This window comes from Lynx canadensis, chromosome A1, assembly GCF_007474595.2.
Source record: "Lynx canadensis isolate LIC74 chromosome A1, mLynCan4.pri.v2, whole genome shotgun sequence".
Classification (NCBI taxonomy): Eukaryota; Metazoa; Chordata; class Mammalia; order Carnivora; family Felidae; genus Lynx; species Lynx canadensis.
Genome location: NC_044303.2, coordinates 100409383 through 100430802, shown reverse-complemented (window position 1 = coordinate 100430802; position 21420 = coordinate 100409383). Strand labels below are relative to the sequence as shown.

At 42.1% G+C, this 21420-nt stretch overlaps 1 protein-coding gene across 1 annotated transcript in view; it reads right to left on the bottom strand.

Moving 5' to 3' along the window:
* Positions 1 to 344: 344 nt before the first annotated feature.
* The window catches only part of LOC115514980 (zinc finger protein 474-like), a 61339-nt gene continuing 40263 nt past the window's right edge, over positions 345 to 21420 (bottom strand). Inside the window, exons 3-4 of the mRNA XM_030317102.1 lie at positions 5593 to 5773; positions 345 to 2447 (exon numbers count right to left, since the gene is read on the bottom strand). Of these exons, the coding sequence (XP_030172962.1) occupies positions 2296 to 2447; positions 5593 to 5773 (333 nt within the window). The 3' untranslated portion in view covers positions 345 to 2295. The remainder of the gene's footprint in view (positions 2448 to 5592; positions 5774 to 21420) is intronic.

Below are 21420 nucleotides of genomic sequence, written 5' to 3'. Positions count from 1 at the left end.
TTGCTGTGGATTTAATTCCACGGACCACTTGCGGGCCAGCTGCGGCAGAGCTGGAGGCAGAAATGTTTCCCACTTCAAGAACTCACAGACCTGGGGCGCCTGGGTGGCTCAGTCGGTTAAGCATCCGACTTTGGCTCAGGTCAAGCTCTCATGGCTCTTGGGTTCGAGCCCCGCATCGGGCTTGCTGCTGTCAGTGCAGAGCCTGCTTTGGATCTTCTGTCCCTTTCTCTCTTTGTCCCTCTCCGACTTACTCTTTCTCTCTCTCCCTCACTCGAACATAAATAAACGTTAAAAAAAAAAAAAAAAAAAAAAAGAACTCACAGACCCAATAATTCCTTCAGAGAGTCATTTATTTTGATTTTTTTTTTTTTTTGGTCATGCTTTGAAAGAAATGTGTATAAGGATGTCTTTTTTAGGCAACTGCTTTCAAAGTTGAGACCAGCACTTCTGCTTTATTTCCCCCATTTGACTGCTTCCACCATTAGCAGAAGGCACAGTGGCCTCTGCAAGACAGCGAGGGCAGTTCCGACCGACTTCTGTTTTCACCTCCACAGTTGACCAAAAATTCCAGCAGGCAAAAACTACAAGCATGCTGAGATTCCCAGTTGCCTTAGGTGCTAAACACTGGATTAAAAAAAAAAAAAATCACACCTGGCAGATCGTTGGTTAGTACAGTTCATTGTGTTCGTGATGACATCCATCACACAAATAGCACTGGCAAAGAGTATGAGTTTGGAATTCCAACGGTCGCGAGTTTGCTTCACTCGACTCCAGCCCAGTGTGACCTCTAGTTATCTATTGACCTATTTAAATACCAGTTTCCTCGGATGTAAAATATAGATAACGTCTCCTTGTAGGGTTGATGTGAGATTTATATACACTGAAGTATGGGAAGCATGAGGCACAGAGTCTGACTCACGCTATACTAACTCCATTACTAAATGTCATTTTTGCCCGCAAAATAAAAGAACTAAACCATCAACGGGTCATTAAATGCTGTCTTTCTCAAGATGGTAATCTTCTCTGAGGTTATCTAAAGACTATTTGAAAAGTTAACCTCTTCTTCCTTTAGAACAGGCAGGAAAAAAAAAAAAGAACAATTAGGGCAATCATCTTAACCTAACCGCTTATAATATGGAGATGTGTGACTAAAACATTAGGTCAACTAAATTTGCTTGTAGAATGTGGAGTTAACGTGCTGGGTTAGGTCGTGAATGCAAGGTTTGCAGGAACCCAGGGGATCCAGAATGGCTCTGAACTTCAGCCATAACAGGAACAAAGATCTCAAGCAAAACTGCCCAGAGGGGGAGCAGAATTTCCTGGGCAGAGCACCTCCCTGACCCTGGCCTCCTCCCAGGAGAGCCTTGCCCCTATGAATACACATTCAAGGCCTAAAATACAGGGCAGTTTCACAACCCATTGCAGGGGTAGTGGGTGGGGTGGTGCAGAACTTCCTGGCAAGATCGTAGACCTCAACAATAAAACACCTATAAGCCCCTGTGAGGACAGAGAGAACTCTCTGGACTTCGCCTATAGAAGGAAGGAGCTAACCTCCACCCATTTGATGAATGGCGCTGTAGCAATCTTGTGACATATGAAGCTGGAACCGGTTCTGAAATTTCTCTGTAGCATTTCCTGCTCTTAGCAAGGGAGTATGAGTTAGACATCGTTCTAGTACTTGAACTCCTTAGCTCTTTTTTGAACGTCTTTGTCATGCAATGATTTTACAGAGAAAAGATTCCCAATCACTAGCTCAATTAAAAACTTTTCCCCGGATCAGAGGAAACAGGGAATGGTACATTATTTCAGAAAGCACAGGGATGGGAAGGAATCCAGTTTTTCTTGAGACTTAAGGAGTTGCCTGAAATGACCACCTGAAACCTCTGTTCCCAGAATAATAAGAGACCTAACTGTGAAGTTCAAAGTCTTGCTGGGTGGGTGCGGGGAGAGAATGGTGGAAAAACACCAACAGTTGGCTCTGAAATTTTCTCGAGACAAAAAAGCCAGCCCCCATGAGGGGTGGCCCACTGTAATTCTGCTTGACAGAGTGTGACACAGCCCCCCGTGTGTCTGTGCACATGCATGCAGCTGCTTGCTGAAGGCAGAGCGCCTGCCCACCACATCACGGTCACGTTCGTGCCACCCAAGCACCCAGCTGGCTTCCCGTAGACAGCCTCGTGACAATTTCAGTTTTTCTTGTTTCTTCTCCTCGCCTCCTTTTTCTCCTTCCCTCCGTACCCCCATCTCTCTTGAAAGGATCTAAGTCCTGTAACACTGTTGCTGGGAGAAAGGGCTTTACTTGGCGACTTTTGGCTTACAGGATCGTTGGTGAACAATCAGTCTGTCTGGCAGGAAGGTACGCCCACAAATATTACAGGGAACCAACTGGCTCAGGGCACTTGTCCAAGCAGCTTCATTTAAGGCATCGAGATCATAGAAACCTTTGGCTGGAAAGTTAAAGAAAAAGAAGAAGAAAAAAGAAAAAAGGACCAAAAAGGAAAGAAAAGAAGAAAATGGTAAAAATGGATCCTTTTTTATTCTGGAGCACCATACTCTACTTTGTATGGAAAATATTTTCAGGAAATACCTGTTGACTGAGGCTTTTAAACAAATCATACTTTTTGTTCCAAACCCTCTTTCAGGGGTTGAATAAAAAGTGAGCTATGAACCAGAGACTTTTCGCTCCTTGGATTTTAAAAAGGGGAAGGAGTTGTTTTATGTATTATGATATGCATTCTTCACTAATTATTAACATCTTTGCTTACACATGATTATCTTGCAAATATAACTTTTGGCCTTCTTTCAATTGACTCTAAATAGAAGCTTACAAAGGGAAAAGAACATGTATTTGTACTTTCCTCTTCTGTAATCCTTCAGTGGAATGTTTTTAAAGGCCAACACTGACAGTTAGGGTGAATTTAGGATGAATGATATCCTAAAAATGTATCATCTCTTCATGGTCATAAATGTGGAGATTCTTTAAATAATTAAACCAAAGAATGCAAACAGAATAGTTAACCTGATGAAAAGAAGCGTCCTTAAGAGAACAATCAAGACGCCTGAGAGATGTATAATCTTCATTGGCAGAGCATAGGAAAAAAGGCATATGGCTTTATTTTAGAGAAACAGTGTGGGAGTTAGCTTTGATAAACCTTATTTAAATAGAATGACTTTAGTACATTAAATTGACTGTGTCTTAGAATTGCCCCAAACCCCCCCCCCCCAAATGTAGCCAGGCACTCAAACATAAATTACATACTTAACAAAAAATCATTTTAACAGAATATATTTCTTCACTAAAGCCCAGGCAATTTTCCTATGACTTCTTCCTAATGGTTCACGCAACCATAGTAAACTTCAGATTCTCTCCTGCTACTTTTAATGTTCCTTATTTTACTCCATGAAAAATTGAACCCCAGCACAGCCTAGTATTTCTCCTTTAGACAAACCAAATACCACTTTCTATGCAGGATATGAATTTTGAGAGCTTTGAAGACTGTTGAAAAATAAAATGGCACTGACTTTCTCCTTACTCATGACTTTTCCTATGGATTCAAAAATTCCAGAGTATTCACGGAGTCTCACTGGAGATGACTCATCATGTTGCTAAAAGTTTTTGAGTATGACTTTGACTTTGGATCTGGAGGAAGGGTTATTTGGACTTCATGACCACAGTAAGTCTGTGGGATGGAAACAAGAATGGGGATTCTCTCTCTACCTCCTGAGGCAGGATGCCTTCAGAAATAGAAACAGCATGGGACCAAGAGGAAAGTTGCAGAGAAGGGCAGTTACGGGGCCTACCTTTTCCATCTGTGGGTAGTAACTGATTAATGAATCCCCGAGGGCCTTCAAGCCAGTCATTACTCTCTGATCTTCTAGACTTGTGATAATTATGCTCAAGCAGAAAAACGGATACAGTCAAAAGTGAAGAAAACAGATTTTTTGAAAACACAGAGAACTGCTGGGAAGAGAGTTCCAATGAGATAAACAACATCCTTGTGGGCAAATGCTCTAATTTCAATGGATGGATGTGTTCATCTTGAGCTCTTTTCCCACCTGTGTGAAGAGTCCTCCCTTGGTAAGGGCTATGAATAAATGGGTTCTTGTAGCCTCTGGAACTTTGTCATGACAACCTAGATTCCACTCTGTGGGTTCTTGGGTTACATTTCTTTTTTTTTTAAATGTTTATTTATTTTTGAGAGAGAGATTGGGAGAGAGAGAGACAGAGCATGAGTAAGGGAGGGGCAGAGAGAGAGGAGACACAGAATCCGAAGCAGGCTCCAGGCTCTGAGCTCTGAGCTGTCAGCACAGAGCCCAACGCAGGGCACGAACTCACAAACTGTGAAATCATGACCTGAGCCAAAGTCAGATGCTCAACCAACTGTGCCACCCAGGCGCTCCTCTTGGGTTACATTTCTAACAAGAGGGCTTTGGACTAATCAATGGTAATGACTTCTGGGGTACCCTACGGCTACGCCAGTCTACAGTTACACATGAGGGATTGGTGGGTTGAATGATAACTTTTCTTAAAACCAAGAATGGTTTTCCCTTGAGGGGAATGAGGGGATCCGCTGAGAAAATGACAATGGGAGAAATAAGAGGAGGAAGTTGGAGTTTGCATGGCAAACAGTCTCTGGACGACTTTGTTCTCACCCCAAATGAGTAAGCATAAGGCTCTGTGGGGAGGCCATGCATGGCAGTTTATGGAGCTTCATCTGGCTTGTGCAATGCTTTACAATGTATTAGTTGCAAAATGTGAAAGCTCTGGGCCAGGGGGTGCCTGGGTGGCTCAGTCGGTTAAGCATCCTACTTCAGCTCAGGTCATGATTTCGCAGTTTGTGAGCTCAAGTCCCACGTTGGGCTCTGTGTTGACAGCTTGGAGCCTGGAACCTACTTCAGATTCTGTGTCTCCCTCTCTTTCTCTGCCCCTCCCCATACTCACACTCTGTGTGTCTGTCTCTCCCTCAAAAATAAATAAACATTTAAAAAAAAAAAAACAAAGCATACAGATTTCTAGATTTCCAGTTTCTTTTGTATTGTTGAAAACTATGCCCACACTAGGCTAAATTTCCAGCTGCCTCCTTTGGAGAGAGTCCATAATTCTCCAGCTCCCCATGGTCCTCAGCTTCCCTCGTGTCACACATGGATCAATTTACTCAGTTTTATACCCCGGCTAGTGGACCCTGCACACTTTGAGTTTGGTACCCTGCTCTGTGAACGCGAAGACACATTCCTATTTGAAAACACATCTCCAGATGCCCTGAAAGATTTTTGAGGCTTCATGTTTTTTAAGTATCATGTTTGATAATATAGGAAAGTAACTTCTGGGAAATACAAGAAATTCCAGTGGGTCCCTCTCCTTGCATGGTTTTGCCAGAAGTAGCGTCTTTATGTCTTAGCGTCTGAAGGCACCTTGGTCAGGCATTCTAGAACCATTTTTCCTATTCGGTTATAATGAAGACAGTAAATGTTGCTGATTCCTGATGTTTGAATAAGTAAGAAAAGAATACCTCTCCTCTTAAAATTTCACAGAGAAAATTCTCCCCATATGCGCTCAAGTCTTTCTTTCTTTTTTTCTTTTCAAAAACTTACCAGTAATGATCCTGACTTCTGGTTTCTTGGGTTCTGATCTCCTTAACTCTTTGGGCAACAAGTTGTTTTCGTTATGCCATTTTTTCAGACATTGTGGCTCGTGGATGGCAATGGATTTTGTTCCATATTCACGGCCACAAATGTAGCAGATGATTGTTGGTGGACGCCTTATCATTGCTGGCTACAAGTAATATAACATATCTGTTAGATAAAGTTTAGGTGTAGAAATTATACGTTAAAATTATAGTACATTCAAATTAGCTAGACAATCACATTTTTTTTTTTTTGGTTTTTGGTTTTTGGTTTTCTAATTTCAACCAGTCAGGTAAATTGAACTTTTGTGGCACTTAAGAGAATAAACCATACCATCTGAGTGAGTGGGGTGTGTGTGAAGATGTGGGTTTGGGAGGATGATAGGAAATAAAGAAGAACTAACTAGAGTTCTACAAACTGGCTTTTCTTATAAAATGTGTTTTCTCATCTAATAATTATTGATTAATTATCTCCTGGTTATTCTCCATGCTAGGAGACTACAGAAATAAATCATGTCTGAATCATCTTTTTGTTAAACTCAGGCTCTAGTATGCCAATATCCCTGAGAATTAAAGCTGTAAGTGTCATTGGAGAGTTTAGAACAGACATTGGGTACCCTCCCACATTCCCTTACACATGGACAACTTCCTCTGGCAAGTACCTGTGACTCTCAGCCTTTTTTGACCTGGTCTAGGCTCCACCCATAGACAGGGCAGCTAATCAATCACAAGCAGCGGGTGGTGGATAAAGAGCCACTTCCTTACTGAGGCTGATTCCACGCAGTGTTCCGTGGGATTGCAGCTCAGGTGCTCATTCACACACTGTACAGACTTCCTTCTCTTCCCTGTCTTTCCTCCCACTACTCTACTGGGGCTTCCTGGGATCACCTCCCAAATAAACCACTTGAAATCAAATCCTCAAATCCTTTACTTAGCATTTGTTTCTGGGAGGACTAAATCTAAGGAAGAGTTAAGGATAAAACAGAAAAGGTGTTTCTGCTTCTGTCCAGGGGATAGAAAGTTACAAGAAACATTGCTCCTGCTTAAGCAATTAGAACCAATCAGAGAACTTACAGAACCGTTATTTTTGAGTCCATTGGAGACTCACGGTTGCAAGGTAAGTTAATGAACTAGAAGAACTGCCTCAGTCTGAGAGTGTATCAGCACAACCAACACCTCCCATGCTCCAACCTTACAAGAATATGAGACAGTAGTTGTCTGCCACAGAGAAAAGGCAGGACAGGTGAGCATGAACCCTACTAAGGAGGAGCCATGCAGGAACTGTCTACATAAACCCTCCCATCCACCAGGTCTCACATCCAGTAACAGCGGGTGGCAGTCTAACATTGGAGAGAGGCAGGACTGTTGAGAGAAATCTTCACCAATTCGAGAATGCAGGGCCTGCCTGGATTGGAAGGTGGAGCTGGAGAATTAGGCCTTGCACTGGGTACCAGATAAGAAGAGTCTACTGCTGATGGAGGTGTGGGACCTAAGGAGGAAGGGGGCAGTAGGAAGGACTCCCTCTGTGTTGCATGCATGAAGGGCCACAGCCTTCTAAGGGTGTAGCAGGTGAACAGGGAACAGGCTTTTGGCTCCAGACTTTATACTAAGTACAAAACAGAGGAAGCTTACCACTGGGGGAATTTAAAGCCTATAGTACATTGAACTGAACTAAAGCAGGGATGAAACATTGGAAAGAGATTGTCATAGAATTCTCAGATTTTCCTTGAAGTAATTTTTTAAACATAGAATGTGATATACTAAAGATGCAAATTTTATTCTCTACAGTAATCACAAAGGGCAAAGACACACAAAGAGGCTGAGTGAAGAATTCAACAGGGGAGATAGGCTATTTTTTAAAAATGGTAAGTTAATCACTTGCCAAAGAAAAGGAGGAAAGGATGAATATAAGACCAACCAAGCAACCAACAAATAAAGAAAAAGGGCAAGAGGAACAAATAGAATTAAAATGCCAAGATGGTAGACTTAAATGCAAACATATCAATAATTGCAGCAAATATAAATGGACTAAAGAACATAATTAAAAGGCAAGGATTGACAGACTAGATAAAAAAATAGTATAGACAAAAAACAACTCTATGTTGTTTACAAGAAACACATTTTATGAATAAAGACACAAACATATGACAAGTAAAAGGATGGGGAAGAAGTTTCATGTAAACACTAAGCAAAAGAAAACTAGCATGGCTATATTAGTAACACAAATGAAGTGCAGAAGTTGGAAATAGTTCTTCTAGTCGTGAAGATCAGGGAAAGCCTAAAGGAAGTGGCCCTTGAAGGATGGGTAGGATTTAGATCACAAGAAGGTTTTGGAGATGGAAAACAGCATGAGCAAAGCCTCAGGGATAGGAACCCGAAGACGAGTACAGAGAATAGCAACTAATATAAAATATTTATATTAATAATAACAAATAGTTGCCTGGAATTTGGTGTAGCCTTGAGAACTAGAACCAGATAGTTCAGCTGCAGCCATGCTATGAATAACAAATACCATGCTAAGAGCTGGATTTCGTTTTGTAAATGAGAGGAAGCTGTTAAGCAGGGGAATACCCTATAATTTTACTTCAAGAAAATTAATCTGGCAATAATGTATCTCAAAGGGCAATCTTGCCAGCATACACCTTTGAGCATTCACAGCTCTGGGAGCAGGAAATCATGGATCCAAGAGAACATTAGTGGTGATGTCACTTGCAGAAAGCTGGAAACCTGGAAAGGCAGGTTGGGGGAGGAGAAAAAATGGATTCTGTTCTGGACCTGTTGCATTTGATATACTAGTAGAATTTAAATGTAAGTACAGCCAAGACAGGAAAGACAGACGTGTCATTCAGAATTAATGGGTTTCAGAGCTATGTACACAGAGATGTTTAAAACCATGAAAACTCTAGAAAAGGAGTATATAGAGAATGTATGGAGGCAAAGTCCTGAGGGAATATCTACGGCAAAGAGATTGGGCATGGGAAATCACAGCCTAAAAAGATAAAGGTTCAATTTTGCAGTTAAAGAAACAGGCCATGGAGACAAAAGACTCCATTGAGAATTCTGCAAACACTTCCGGTTTCCAGAAAGGTGGCTTCATCAGCTCTGTCCAGTGCCACTGTGAGTAACGGGGGCTTGAGAAAGGTCACTAGATTTGCTGGCTGGCAGATTTTATACCAGTGACTTCTAAGAGTTTAGCTTCAATGGAGGAACAAGAATAAAAAGTAAACTATTACAAGCTAAAGATTAGGTCAAGGAAACAGAAATGTATGTTCGAAAAGTCTGCAGAAAGGAAATTTGAGAGATGAGTAGATTGAAGAAGTGCTTTGTTGTTGTTTTAGGGGTAGGAATGTCTCAGACAGAGAGAGCTGGTTAGGATGAAGAGAATAGGGACAGTATGAGAGCAAGGTTCTCAGACAAAGCAGGAGAAGATAGGATCTGGGATGTGATGGAGATGTTAGCCTCTGAGGACAGGGAAAAAAGATGAACTAGAGATGGTTTGTTAAGAAGTAAGGCACAAGGGGCACCTGGATGGCTCCGTGGGTTAAGCATCAGACTCTTGATTTCAGCTCAGGTCATGATCTCACGGTTCCCGGATTTGAACCCTGTGTCGAGCTCTGTGCTGACAGCTCGGAGCCTGCCTGGGATTCTCTCTCTTTCTCTCTCCCTTTCTCTGCCCCTCCCTTTCTTTCTCTTTCTTTCTCTCAAAATAAATAACTTAAGAAAAAAAGTGAAGCCTAAGCAGAGCTCCTGTAGGACGAACTTAGTCTTCTAAGTATGAGGCAAATCATTTTCAGAGAATGAAGAGATTCAGATTCTGGGAAACAGAACAGCAAAAATTACTGAAATTTTTTGCAAAAAAAAAAAAAAAATCTGGAATTCTCCTGGCACTGCAAAGAATGTGATACTGATTCAATTAGGGAATAATACTCACCAAATAATGGAAAGACCCGGTTAAGTTGAGCTGCAAGAAATTTCAGCGGAATGAAATGACCTTTTCCAGTGTGTTCGTAAGGAGCACTAGGTGGTATGAAAGCAGAAACAAATTTGAGTTGGTGGTGTGGTTCTCTCTCGCCCCAAGGAATATTCAGGATAAAATAAGTAAATCAGGGTAACGAATCAGGGTAAAATATGTGCCTATTTTAGAATCAGCCAGCTTTTCACTAAAGCTGTTGGGGGTTATACCTGTAGTGGAAACAGAGCAAAATCAAAATAAGAAGGAAACACATTTCTGGTTTCTGCACACCTGAGCCGACGTGACAGACTCTAGAGGAGTAAAGCCACTAACATACACCAAGCAAAACGGAAAATGGAGTTACTCCTGAGAGGATCCACGTTTTTAAAAAAGCACATTATTTGCTAGAGGGGAGGTGGGGAGGGGATGGGCGAAATAAGGTAAAAGGGATTAAGCGGTACAAACTTCGAGTCGTAAAATAAGTAAGTCATGGAAATGAAAAGTGCAGATCGGGAATATAGCTAGAAATACTGCAATCGTGTTGTATCGTAGCAGATGGTAACTATGCTTATTGGGGTGAGCACTGAGACGACAGGCTTGTGAGCTCACTGTGTTGTATACCTGAAGCTAATATGACATTGTATATCAGTGATAGTTTGATAATTAAGGAAGAGTAATTTTTTTTTAAAGCACATTTGAGGGAGAACATTTTTCTTCTATTACTCTATACTGAATTACGCCAATAAGTTACATTCATCAGAAAATGGCTAACTAGTTTTTAGCCATGTTTTTTATTAGCCACGTAATAGGGTCTAGTGCCTGCAAAGTGACTTTGAAAGTATTTGAGGAATTCAAGATGTAAGAGAAAGGATAAAGCAGAAGCAAGGATTTTCAAAATACCCAAAAGTTCCTTAGTATATTTTATAGGTCCATTTACTTGAAGATTAATTAAATACAGGGTTTTTTTTTAGTGAAAAAAAAAGAGAAGTTTGTCTCTTCACTTTGAGAATAATGAATATTAATATTCCACATGGAAAGTATGAGCCAAAATCGAGTATTTAACCAAGCATATAAGCAAAAAAATGGCACGGGTCATTAATGAAGACATTCATGTCACATTGTCAGAAGGTTTCTTTTGGAAGGAAAAATGAGAAGAAAACAGGCAGATGCGGAGGCCAGAAGACAAGCACAAAATAACTTAAAGGGATGTGGGAGAAAATTAATACCATAAAAGGGCTAAGATGTTCTATATTATATTTTCCAAAGCTTGCTCCACGCGCTATATTTGTGGTTGAACTGCATTTGAACCTGCAGTTCACTCCATGTTCTTAGGTTTTCAACATTTTACTCCTAAGCCTGCTCTCAGCTGAAGAGAAAAATGCATCCCCCGGGGCGCGGACCGGAGATAAGAGAACCTCTTTTATTTTTCATTAATTTCACGATTGTCAGTCTGAAACTTGCAAAGAAGGCTGGACCATCTCTATCTTGCCTTCACAGCCACAGGGTTCGCTCTTCAACCTCTTTCTCTGGTGTTTTGAGATGGAGGTGGGTGTGGGGAAGGTGGAGACGGAAAGCAGAGACGGGAGCCCCCTCCCCCACCCCCACCCCCTCAGAAAGGGCAGAAGGCCCTTCTTGGCTAATGAGCTAAGGTGATAGGGCACAGCAGAGAGAGGAGGCAGAGGCACGCAGGCAGGTTTGCCCTGTGCGCAGGGCTGTCTACACCTGGGACCTTGCCAAGGCCACGGATTCCAGGAAACTGTAATCAAAGGAAGGCAAAGAGGAAGCCGATAAGTCTAAAGTTCCCGCAGAGCGAAGGGTTAGATCAACAGTTTTTCCTGTCAACATTTCAGATATTTCTGGGGTGAGGCGTTGCTTTTTTAACATCGAGGTAAAAGATTTTTTTGAAGAAGTTCATCTCTGAGTCTGTATAAGCACTTTCAGGTGTGAACTCTTTTATGGGGGGGGGGGGGCACCTAAATGCCCCCTCCCTGAAGGTTATTAGGGCTCATCACGATTTTGCTTTTGCTTCCTACTTTCCTGGGAAAGTCTCCCAAGGCTGGATGTGGACAGAGGTGCTTGAACACTTCAGGGAAGCTTTCCGATGTGTGTATTTCTTTTAACTTGAATCCACTAACTTTCATATGTTTCCAATCATTTTGCTGGCCACTATTGGCATTATCATTTTATTTTCCACGCATTTTTCCCCCTCCTTTTTTGTTAATGTCTTTTCTCTGTCGGGAACACTTCATGTTCAATCTTTCAGGCCGGGAGGGTGCAAGGCGAAGGAAAGTGGACATTTAACAACTTTTCTCCTAGTCAGTGTAAGTGACCGGTCATCCATCTACTCACTTTTACAATTTAAAATAAGTAGCTGTCACAACATGTGTTGGCAAGGATGTGGAGAAAGGAGAGCCTTCTTGCATGGTTGGTGGGAATGCAAACTGGTGCAGCCACTGTGGAAAACAGTACGGAGGTGCCTCAGAAAAGTTAAAAATAGAGCCACCATATGATCCAGGAATCACACTACTGGGTGCTTACCTCCAAAAAATAAAAACACTCATTCAAAGAGATATATTCACCTCTTCGTTTATAGCAGCATTACAATAGCCAAATTTACAATAGCCAAATTATGGAAGCAGTCCAAGCATTCATCAATAGATAAATGGATAAAGATGTGGCATATTATATATTATATTATATTATATTATATTATATTATATTATATTATTCAGCCATAAAACAGAACAAGATCTTGTCATTTGCAACAACGTGGATAGAGGTAGAGAGTATAATGCTCAGTAAGTGAGTCAGAGAAAGACAAACACCATATGATTTCACTCATATGTGGAATTTAAGAAACAAAACAGAAGAGTAAGGGAAAAAGAGAGAGGCAAGCCAAGAAACAGACTCCTTTTAAAAAAAAAATGTTTTTATTTGTTTTTGAGAGACAGAGTATGAGTCAGGGAGGGGCAGAGAGAGAGGGAGACACAGAATCTGAAGCAGGCTCCAGGCTCTGAGCTGTCAGCACAGAGCCCGACCTGAGGCTCGAACTCACAAACTGCGAGATCATGACCTGAGCCGAACCCACTGAGCCACCCAGGCACCCCTCGGAGCCACCCAGGCACCCCTGAAATAAACTCTTAACTATAGAGAACAAATTGATAGTTACCAGAGGGGAGGTGGGTGGGGGATGGGGGAAATAGGTGATAGGGACTAAGGAGGGCACTTGTGATAAGCACCGGGTGATGTAAGGAAGTGTTGAATGATTATATTGTATACTTGAAACTAATGTAACACTCTATGTTAAATATACTGGAATGAAATGAAATGAAATGAAATGAAATGAAATGAAAAGAAATGAAAATAGCAGTAATACCACCTTTTAAATAATGGAAACAGAATAAGGACCACAAAGAGAGTGTTTTAGAATTAAGCAAGGTATTGATACAAGAAGAATAGAAACAGTTCCAGTGATCCTAGACTAGGATATCGATTTCAGTAGCTTCAGACAGCTCTCAGCGACCTCCCTGACAAGCTCAGGCTGAGAGGAAACCCCAGTGACCCTCACTGGTAGGTGTATAAGCCATGGAGCTTATAGAAGGAGGTATAACACCTGGTGTAAGGGGAAAACTATCCCTAACACGGTGTTATTGCAAGAATCTTAATGAAAGAGATACTGAAAAGTAAAACCAAGGTTATTACTAGCAGTTTTACTAAAGATCAGAAACACTCTACATTTGGGCTTTTCTTATATTAATCCCATAATGAAAACTAAGTGGTAATAATGTGAGATTACAGTTGTGTGACATTATTTCTAGGAGATTTAGGGGAACACAAGCCAACGATGTAACTTTTTGGAGATTTGTGATGAAATTGAAATTAGTAGCATTTGATGGGCAAGAGAAATTAGTAATATCTGATTTTTATGGTCCTCTTTCCAGACAATGCACAGGTATACAGAATTATGGATATGATTTTAAATTTTTTTTCAACGTTTTTTATTTATTTTTGGGACAGAGAGAGACAGAGCATGAACGGGGGAGGGGCAGAGAGAGAGGGAGACACAGAATCGGAAACAGGCTCCAGGCTCCGAGCCATCAGCCCAGAGCCTGACGCGGGGCTCGAACTCACGGACCGCGAGATCGTGACCTGGCTGAAGTCGGACGCTTAACCGACTGCGCCACCCAGGCGCCCCTATGGATATGATTTTAAATGAATGCTGAACTCCCTAAAAGCTGCCCATTAATCCCGGGCAGTGAGCTGTTGGATCTTCAGTCAGAGCCAAACCTTTTTTTTTTTTTCCCAAATAGATGCTCTTTTGTGTAAGGATCCATTTGGCACCATTTAAATGCCTCAAAAAAGTGCTGAGTTGAAGCAAGAACTTAGGAAATACACCTTCTCTGGCTTTAGGGTGATCTTAAGCTCTGCTCTACCTGAAATAGTCAGTATGATACCTCCTGTTTTGACTAAGTGTTAATAATAGGGCCTTCTTGTATTCTCTAAGGTGTCCCCGTTTAATTAACAAATTATAAAATCACTCTACTTCTGATACCTTCTGGAAAACATTATTTAATAAAATATAAGCAATCAAGGGGTGCCTGGGTGGCTCAGTGGGTTGAGTGTCTGACTCGATTTTGGCTCAGGTCATGATCTCATGGTTCGTGACTTTCAGTCCCCTGTCAGGCTCTGTGCTGACAGCTTGGAGCCTGCTTGGGATTCTCTCTCCCTCCCTCTCTCTCTCTCTCTCTGCTCCTTCCCCACTCACACTCGTGTACTCTGTCTCTCAAAAATAAATAGACTTTAAAGAAGAGTAAAATGAAAGAACATATAAGCAAACAAGAGATGACACAACCAGAAAAGCTCCAAAATACTGCCACCATGACTCTAAGACTGGCAATGGATCCAGTAAAGCATAGAATGAAAGCAAAATGACCCTAGAAATTGTGGGTTTGAGACAGTATAAAAAGAGCATATCTTGACATATGAAAATACTTTACCAAAACTTGTCAACAGAAGGAGAGGGGCAAAGATGTCAGTGATGCTAAATTCTTTACTGTCATGGCAAACAGTCACGTAAAATAGTATAAAATTAAGACGTGGAGCTGACTTGTTTTCGAATCTTCTGATAACTTATCTTGGTTTTGTGACTGTAACGGATCCTTTAAAAATGAATATTCTTTAGTGAAGAAATCCTTTTCTAAAGTTCAACAATGCCATCACTTTCCCTTTGTTTTCTTTTGTCAAATTCAAGTAAAATCAACTACAGTATTTGTTTTTGCCTTTATAATATCTGTGTGAATAACTTGGATGTGACGATCTTAGCCCTATGAAAACATCTGCATCCGTATTTATTTATATATGCTGTGCACAGAGAAGGGTGTCTGGAATGATAGTCACTTAGGTCAAGCACAAAGGGGCTTGGGTTAATTTTTATGCCAATCTTTATACTTTCCTAATGGCTTGAGTTTTTATAATGCACTTGTGTCATTTTTATAAGAATAATAAAATAATAAAAAGAATGTCAACTCCAGGGTCAAAGCTTAAGTTGGGATTAGGTAATAAAATCAGTCCTAAAAGGAAAAATCAAGCGGAGCTCAAATTACTTTCTGAAAATTCCTTAAGTAACCGATAAAAAATGAGAATCAAGGCTGTGTATAGAATACAGTCTCGTATTGTAAGCAATTAGTATTGGAACTAGAACTAATGTTACAAATGAATACAGTTTTGCAAAGTATAAAATGAAAGTATAACACAAGATGAAAATATTTACAGTATCTTTAGTTGCCTTATTCCAAGAATACCATTTCATTTTGTCAACTGTTTGTAGCTGAACGTATATCCGTTACATGCTTATATGATGCAACTTAACTGAAGCCCTTGGCTTCTGCTCCATTATTTAACAAAATAGTAAAAAAAATAAAAATAAAAAAGGCCTGGAAAAAAATTCTGAAGCCAAGATTTAGCATGAATTTGTTTCCATTTTAAGGTAATCTAACTATATTTTCCAGATATTTTAATGTAATTCAGGCTCATGTCTCTGCCTTGGTTGCATTAGCCAAAATACGAATTCAGGAAGAACTAAATGGGACCATACGGTATTAGCCATCATGCTGAGAAGCGTCAGCGAAAGAGATAATTTGGGGGACAAATGGGGCGAACCATCCCCTGGGTCCTGTGTTGCCCATTTGTGACTGGACTAGGAAATCAACTTATAACTTTTGGCCTCCCACCTGCCCCTCTGTTCTCTGCACTTGACTATGTATGTTTTATGCAGACTTAGCCTGTCTGATGTGGTACCAGGAATTTCTGTGGTTCTCCATGGGACAGAATAAAGGCCAGACACTGAATGCTGACCTCATTCGTGCCAACCTTAGCCCCGTGAAACAGGCCCCTAGCCCCACCAAACTCGGCCCCAGTCCCCAAGCCAGAGCCCACAATCCTCAACTTTGCTACCTCCATGACTTTGTTTATCTGCTTCTTCCAGCAATAACTCTTTAAACTGAGGACAGCATCTTCCCCATGCTGGAGGTCACTGGGCACGCCAAGCCTTAGCTTTCCTTAGTAATGGAGAACAACATAGCAAGTACTCGTTCAATTCGAAGGCAAAATTTGTAAGTGCCGTGATAGACGGAGACCCACAGCGGCCTGCTGTAGGGAGGCAAGGAAGAATTTTGACCAAAAGTCAGTCAAATGGGCTGTGGAACAGGTAGAAAGGAATGTGACCTATTCAAGTGTTTAATATTACTGTAGAAAGTTGAGAGGAACGCGTTGAAGTCGATCACAAAGACTGGTTAGAGAAACTATGCGAGGAGCAGTCTGTTCAATACAGGTGGGCAGTCCTTGAGAACGCAACGGTTGGCTCTTCAAAGTGTCTTGACACCTTCCTACCTTGGCCCTGACCCCAGACTTCCTGTCATTAGAAGCTGGCCGTGCCTCAGATGCTGGGTAGTGATATGCCAGAAGGTACTGGCAGCCAGTACCTTCTCTGCCCGCAGAACTGTATCAGCCACAGCTAAGGCACTGGGTTGTGAGGGGTGTCAGGCAGAGAGAGGGCGATGAAAAAAGTAATGAGACATGTCTTGATCAGATTGAGACCTGAGTGTGAGGTGAGGACCTTATACCTTGGAGACGGAATCAGATACAGGAATGGGCCAGATGGTCCACTTCATAATTTTCCTATATTAAAACATCTTGATCTCTTTCTTGTGGAAGAAATACAAACGGGTTCTGCTTGCACTGAAGGAGACAGGACTCTTCAGTGATAATAAAAACAGTAACGCACCTGGAAACACCCATGAATAGATAAAGCATAATACTGCCATTCAACGGACTACTACTCAGCAAAAAAAAAAAAAAAAAAAAAAAAAAAAAAAAAAAAAAAAGTGGGGCATATGGGTGGCTCAGTCAGTTAGGCATCTGAGGGGGTGTAGTTCAGTGGTAGAGCATTTGACTGCACTTAGGCATCTGACTTCGGCTCAGGTCATGATCTCATGGTTTGTGAGTTCGAGCCCCCTGTTAGGCTCTGTGCTCACAGCTCAGAGCCTGGAGCGTGCTTTGGATTCTGTGTCTCCCTCTCTCTCTGCCCCACCCCCAGTCGTACTCTCTTTCTCTCTCTCTCTCTCAAAAATAAATAAACTCTAAAAAAAAAAAAAAGGGCTACCACTGCTTGTGCCAACGTGGATAACACACAGAATCATTATGCTGAATGAAGCCAAACACAAAAACGTCCATTACTGCCTGCTTCCAGTGGTAGAAAATCCTCACTAGGCTGTAGGGCTTAAAAATCAAATCAGGGGTTGCCTGGAGGGGGAAGGAAGAATAAGGGGTATATGGAATCTGTGGGGCTTCTGTATCTGTTTTTAAGTTTATTTATTTATTTTTGAGAGAGAGAGAAAGCATGAGCTAGCAGAGGGGCAGCGGCCAGAGGGAGAAGAAGAGAGAAGATCCCAAGCAGGCTCCACACCGTCAGCACAGAGCCCGATGCGGGGCTCAAACCCACAAACAGCAAGATCATGACCTGGGCTGAAATCAGGAGTCAGATGTTCAACTGACTGAGCCACCCAGGCACCCCAAAGATCTTCTTCTTTTATCTTGATTATGGTGGTGATGTAACAGGTATATAAAACTGTGAAAACTCACTGAATCTCACATATTTAATGAATGCAGTTTCTTGTTTGTCTATCATTCCTCAGCATAGCCGGTTAAAAACCTCTCACGCAGACCTAGTTTAGGCGAGTATTTTGCATTGCCGAGCTCATGGCATGCAGTCGGTTCCAAGTCAGCAGTACACATTGTCAGAGGAAATTGCAGAATCAAATAATGGATTTTACAGTGACTTGTGCCAGGCACTAGAGACTATTGTTCAGTCATCTAGATTCTAAACCCTTTAATTTGTCTCCTGAGAAATTCCTGAAAAAAGAAAAAAATAAACACCATTGAAGAAAACGGGAAAAAGAAAAAGGGACTAGAGAGAATTACAAACTGTTTAACTGAGGGTTTTTTTTTTTTTTTCCAGGACATCAAAATTTTTTTTTTGCCAGAGACAATGCACCAGGTGGCAACCCCATTCACATACAATTTCATCCAGAGAAGTCCAATTCTAGATTGCCAGGCCCTAGCCCTGGGGCAGAGATGAATAGTTTGAAAGCCAAGGCTATCCCTCTGTGCCCATGTGCAAGGCATCTGGTCTGTTTGAAACATTACTGACACCAGTTTCTCATCTTTCGGCGAGAGGAACTTCAAAGTCCTTTAGTATGTGAGTGTGTGTGTGTGTGTGTGTGTGTGTGAACCTGTGCACAAAAGACACAGATGAGGTCAGTCACTTGCCTCAGTTGATGTCAGGGATATTGAAAGTTTCCCTTTGCCTCACACTATCTCATTCCTTTACATTTTCCTTGGCTTTGTCCTTGCCTCCCCTCCAACCTACCGTTATCTTCTTTAAGCTCATTCCCCTCAAGAGGAAAGAGAGAGAGAGTGTGCTGAGACCTTTGGTTCTAGAAGGGTCACAAGTACAATTAGTGATCTGCTACCAGTGAGCAGAAGCAGCCTCCCACATTTGCGCACTGGGAAGCAGCAGTTTGCTGGGTTTATCTGCTGTCATGGAAGCAGTTGGCCTATTCCTTTTGAGAAGGTCATTTCATTGGGGCTGTGTCAAAGCAACAATATCAAAATGTAAAAGATGTCTTTTTATTACCAAATATGTATGTAAATGAAATGCCTGCCTTTTTCCTCCAAGTGACATGCTTCACACACTACTTGGAAATGAAACCAAAAATGCAGAAAGTGTAATTGTCCTTTTTTTTTTAAGGGTGCATCATAACATCCCTACATCAAAACAGCCATATATCTTGGGCTCATTTGGGGACTTCCATTAACGCGAGTGGAGTCAGAAAGGAATCAAGGAAGCCAGGGGTGAGAACATCTTGAAAAAAGAAACCATCCCTGTTGGTCTAAACCATGACTTTGATGAGTACAGTAGAAAAAGGTGCCCCCTGCCCCGGGATGAGCACTGGGTGTTGTATGGAAACCAATTTGACAATAAATTTCATATTAAAAAAAAGAAAAGAAAAGAAAAAGGTGCCCGAGCTTAAGATGCTTTCAACCCATCTAGTTGTGATCATTAATCTCTAATGATTTTTGTAAAGATGCAAAATTAAAAAGTGATGGCCATGAGAGGGATACACATGATAATCCTTCCCATCTCAGGACTTGGCCTTGGGCCTTTCTCAGGTCCCACATATAGATCAACAATATGTTGATGCATACTGTATGTCTCAGAGTGTGACTGGTAACGAGCACAGTATGGCCAGTCCGTAAGTATCTGCATTGAATCAGATTGTTTCCAACTTCACAAACCCAGTAAAGCAATAAGGTTCAAAATGTTGATACTGGCACCAGGGTGGCGCAGTCGGTTAAGTGTCCGACTTCGGCTCAAGTCATGATCTCACGGCTTTTGAGTTTGAGCCCCACACTGGGCTCCGCGTACTGACAGCTCAGAGCCTGGAGCCTGCTTCGGATTCTGTGTCTCCCTCTCTCTCTGCCCCTCCCCTGCTTGCTCTCTCTCTCTCTCTCTCTCTCAAATATAAACATTAAAAAATTTTAAAAAAATATATTGATACTGAAGTTGCGTTGTGAGCGGGAAGAACGTAGCCACACCTACTAAAAGCACAGCTTGGGCTTCTGGAAGGTTGAGACCTACCCTAAGTGGAAATGCATCTGGAGGAATGGGCTGCCTGTCAGGAGGTGATTCAGTGTAGCCCAGATGTTGTTGCTCAGGAAGAATCTTCCGGTTACAGGCCATGTGCCAGGCACCATGCTAGGTACAGAACTTGGGATGAGTTGGGATGATCATACTTAACTCCCCACCTTTATTTGGGAAATATTTTTTTCACTTTTTCCAAAGCTCTTTCTCTGGTAAAGTAGGTCAGGTGGACAGATCCCTATGTGGCACGCACAGACCCCACACCGTGTGGGGTTAGTCAAGATGCAGGGACAGGGTGACGAAGGTACCCACTGAGTAGAGGAAGCACTTCTTAACCTCTCCACCCACTGATATATTTAAACTCAAACTGTAAGTTCTGAAAACTACACTCCAGGTTGGGGAATCTCTCTAGGATCCTGTGCTTTTTGTGGCCCTGTAAAATTCTTGGATGGATTGGTTCCTGGATGTTTGACCCACACCAATGACCTCATTGTTCTGGGGATTCCCACAGGCGACCCACATAGATGTTGGTGGCTGGGGTGAGTTACCCTGTGCTCAGGCATGGAGTGTGGGTGCCAGGGGTCCATGCACACAACTGTCACACAACTATGTGCGGCCCTTCATGGGTCTTTCACGACTCAGTCTGTCCCCATTATAGCATCTCACCCAGACTGCCCCCCAGAACTACCTCCCTGCTGCCTCATACTCGGGATCTCAGACTGTAAACTGTTGGACCAATGACCACACCACCCAATAGACAGGCATGTTCTACCTGACCAGCACAATGTTCTCAAAAGTTTTAAATGTGACATCTTTAGGTGGGACTTTGTGTACATAATGCCACAGACTCTACCGCTCCCCATTGCCCTAAAGGCAGCCTGGCCATCCCTGAAAGCACCAGAGCTTATGGCTCTGAGGAGCTATTTCCTGCACACTCTCCCCAGTAAGAGATATTTGCCTTATATCTCATTTCTAAGAAATCAGCTGCACTGGTGGCTAAGTGACATTAATGTGCCAGGGGCTGAAGAGGGTTTGTGAACAATCTAGAAAACGTTTGCCTTTTAGCTGGGATGTCCTGCAGAGTCCGTGCTTTGAGTCAAAGGAGTGAATCTCAGACTGTGGAATTAAAAACTTGTCAGGGGGCGCCTGGGTGGCCCAGTCGGTCGAGAATCTGACTCCTGGTTTCACCTCAGGTCATGATCTCACAGTTTGTGAGTACGAGCCGCGCATCAGCCCTTTCCCCACTTGCTCTCGCTCAAAAATAAGTAAACACTAAAAGAAAAATAAAAACTCGCCAGGTATCATAGAGATGTTTTAGAAAAAGGGGGTACAGTGACAATGAACAGATGGTCATACTCAAAATTCCCTGCTTTCTTTGAATGTAAGCGCTGAGTCAAATACAATGGAACTTGGTGACGGGAGTCTTGAAGTACGCCGTTAGGTCTTAAGAAGCTCCTATTTTAAGAGGTGAGCCTGGTGTCCAAGGCTGCATGGTAACCGTGGGCACAGTAACTGTGCTGGGGGCCCACTCCTGATGGCTGGCTGCCAAGGGTCTGAGGGACTGTGCAGCTCTTTGGATGGCTATCATTCCACTGACACTGTTCCTCTCTCTGCATGACAAAATTCAACATAAAGAAGTTGGG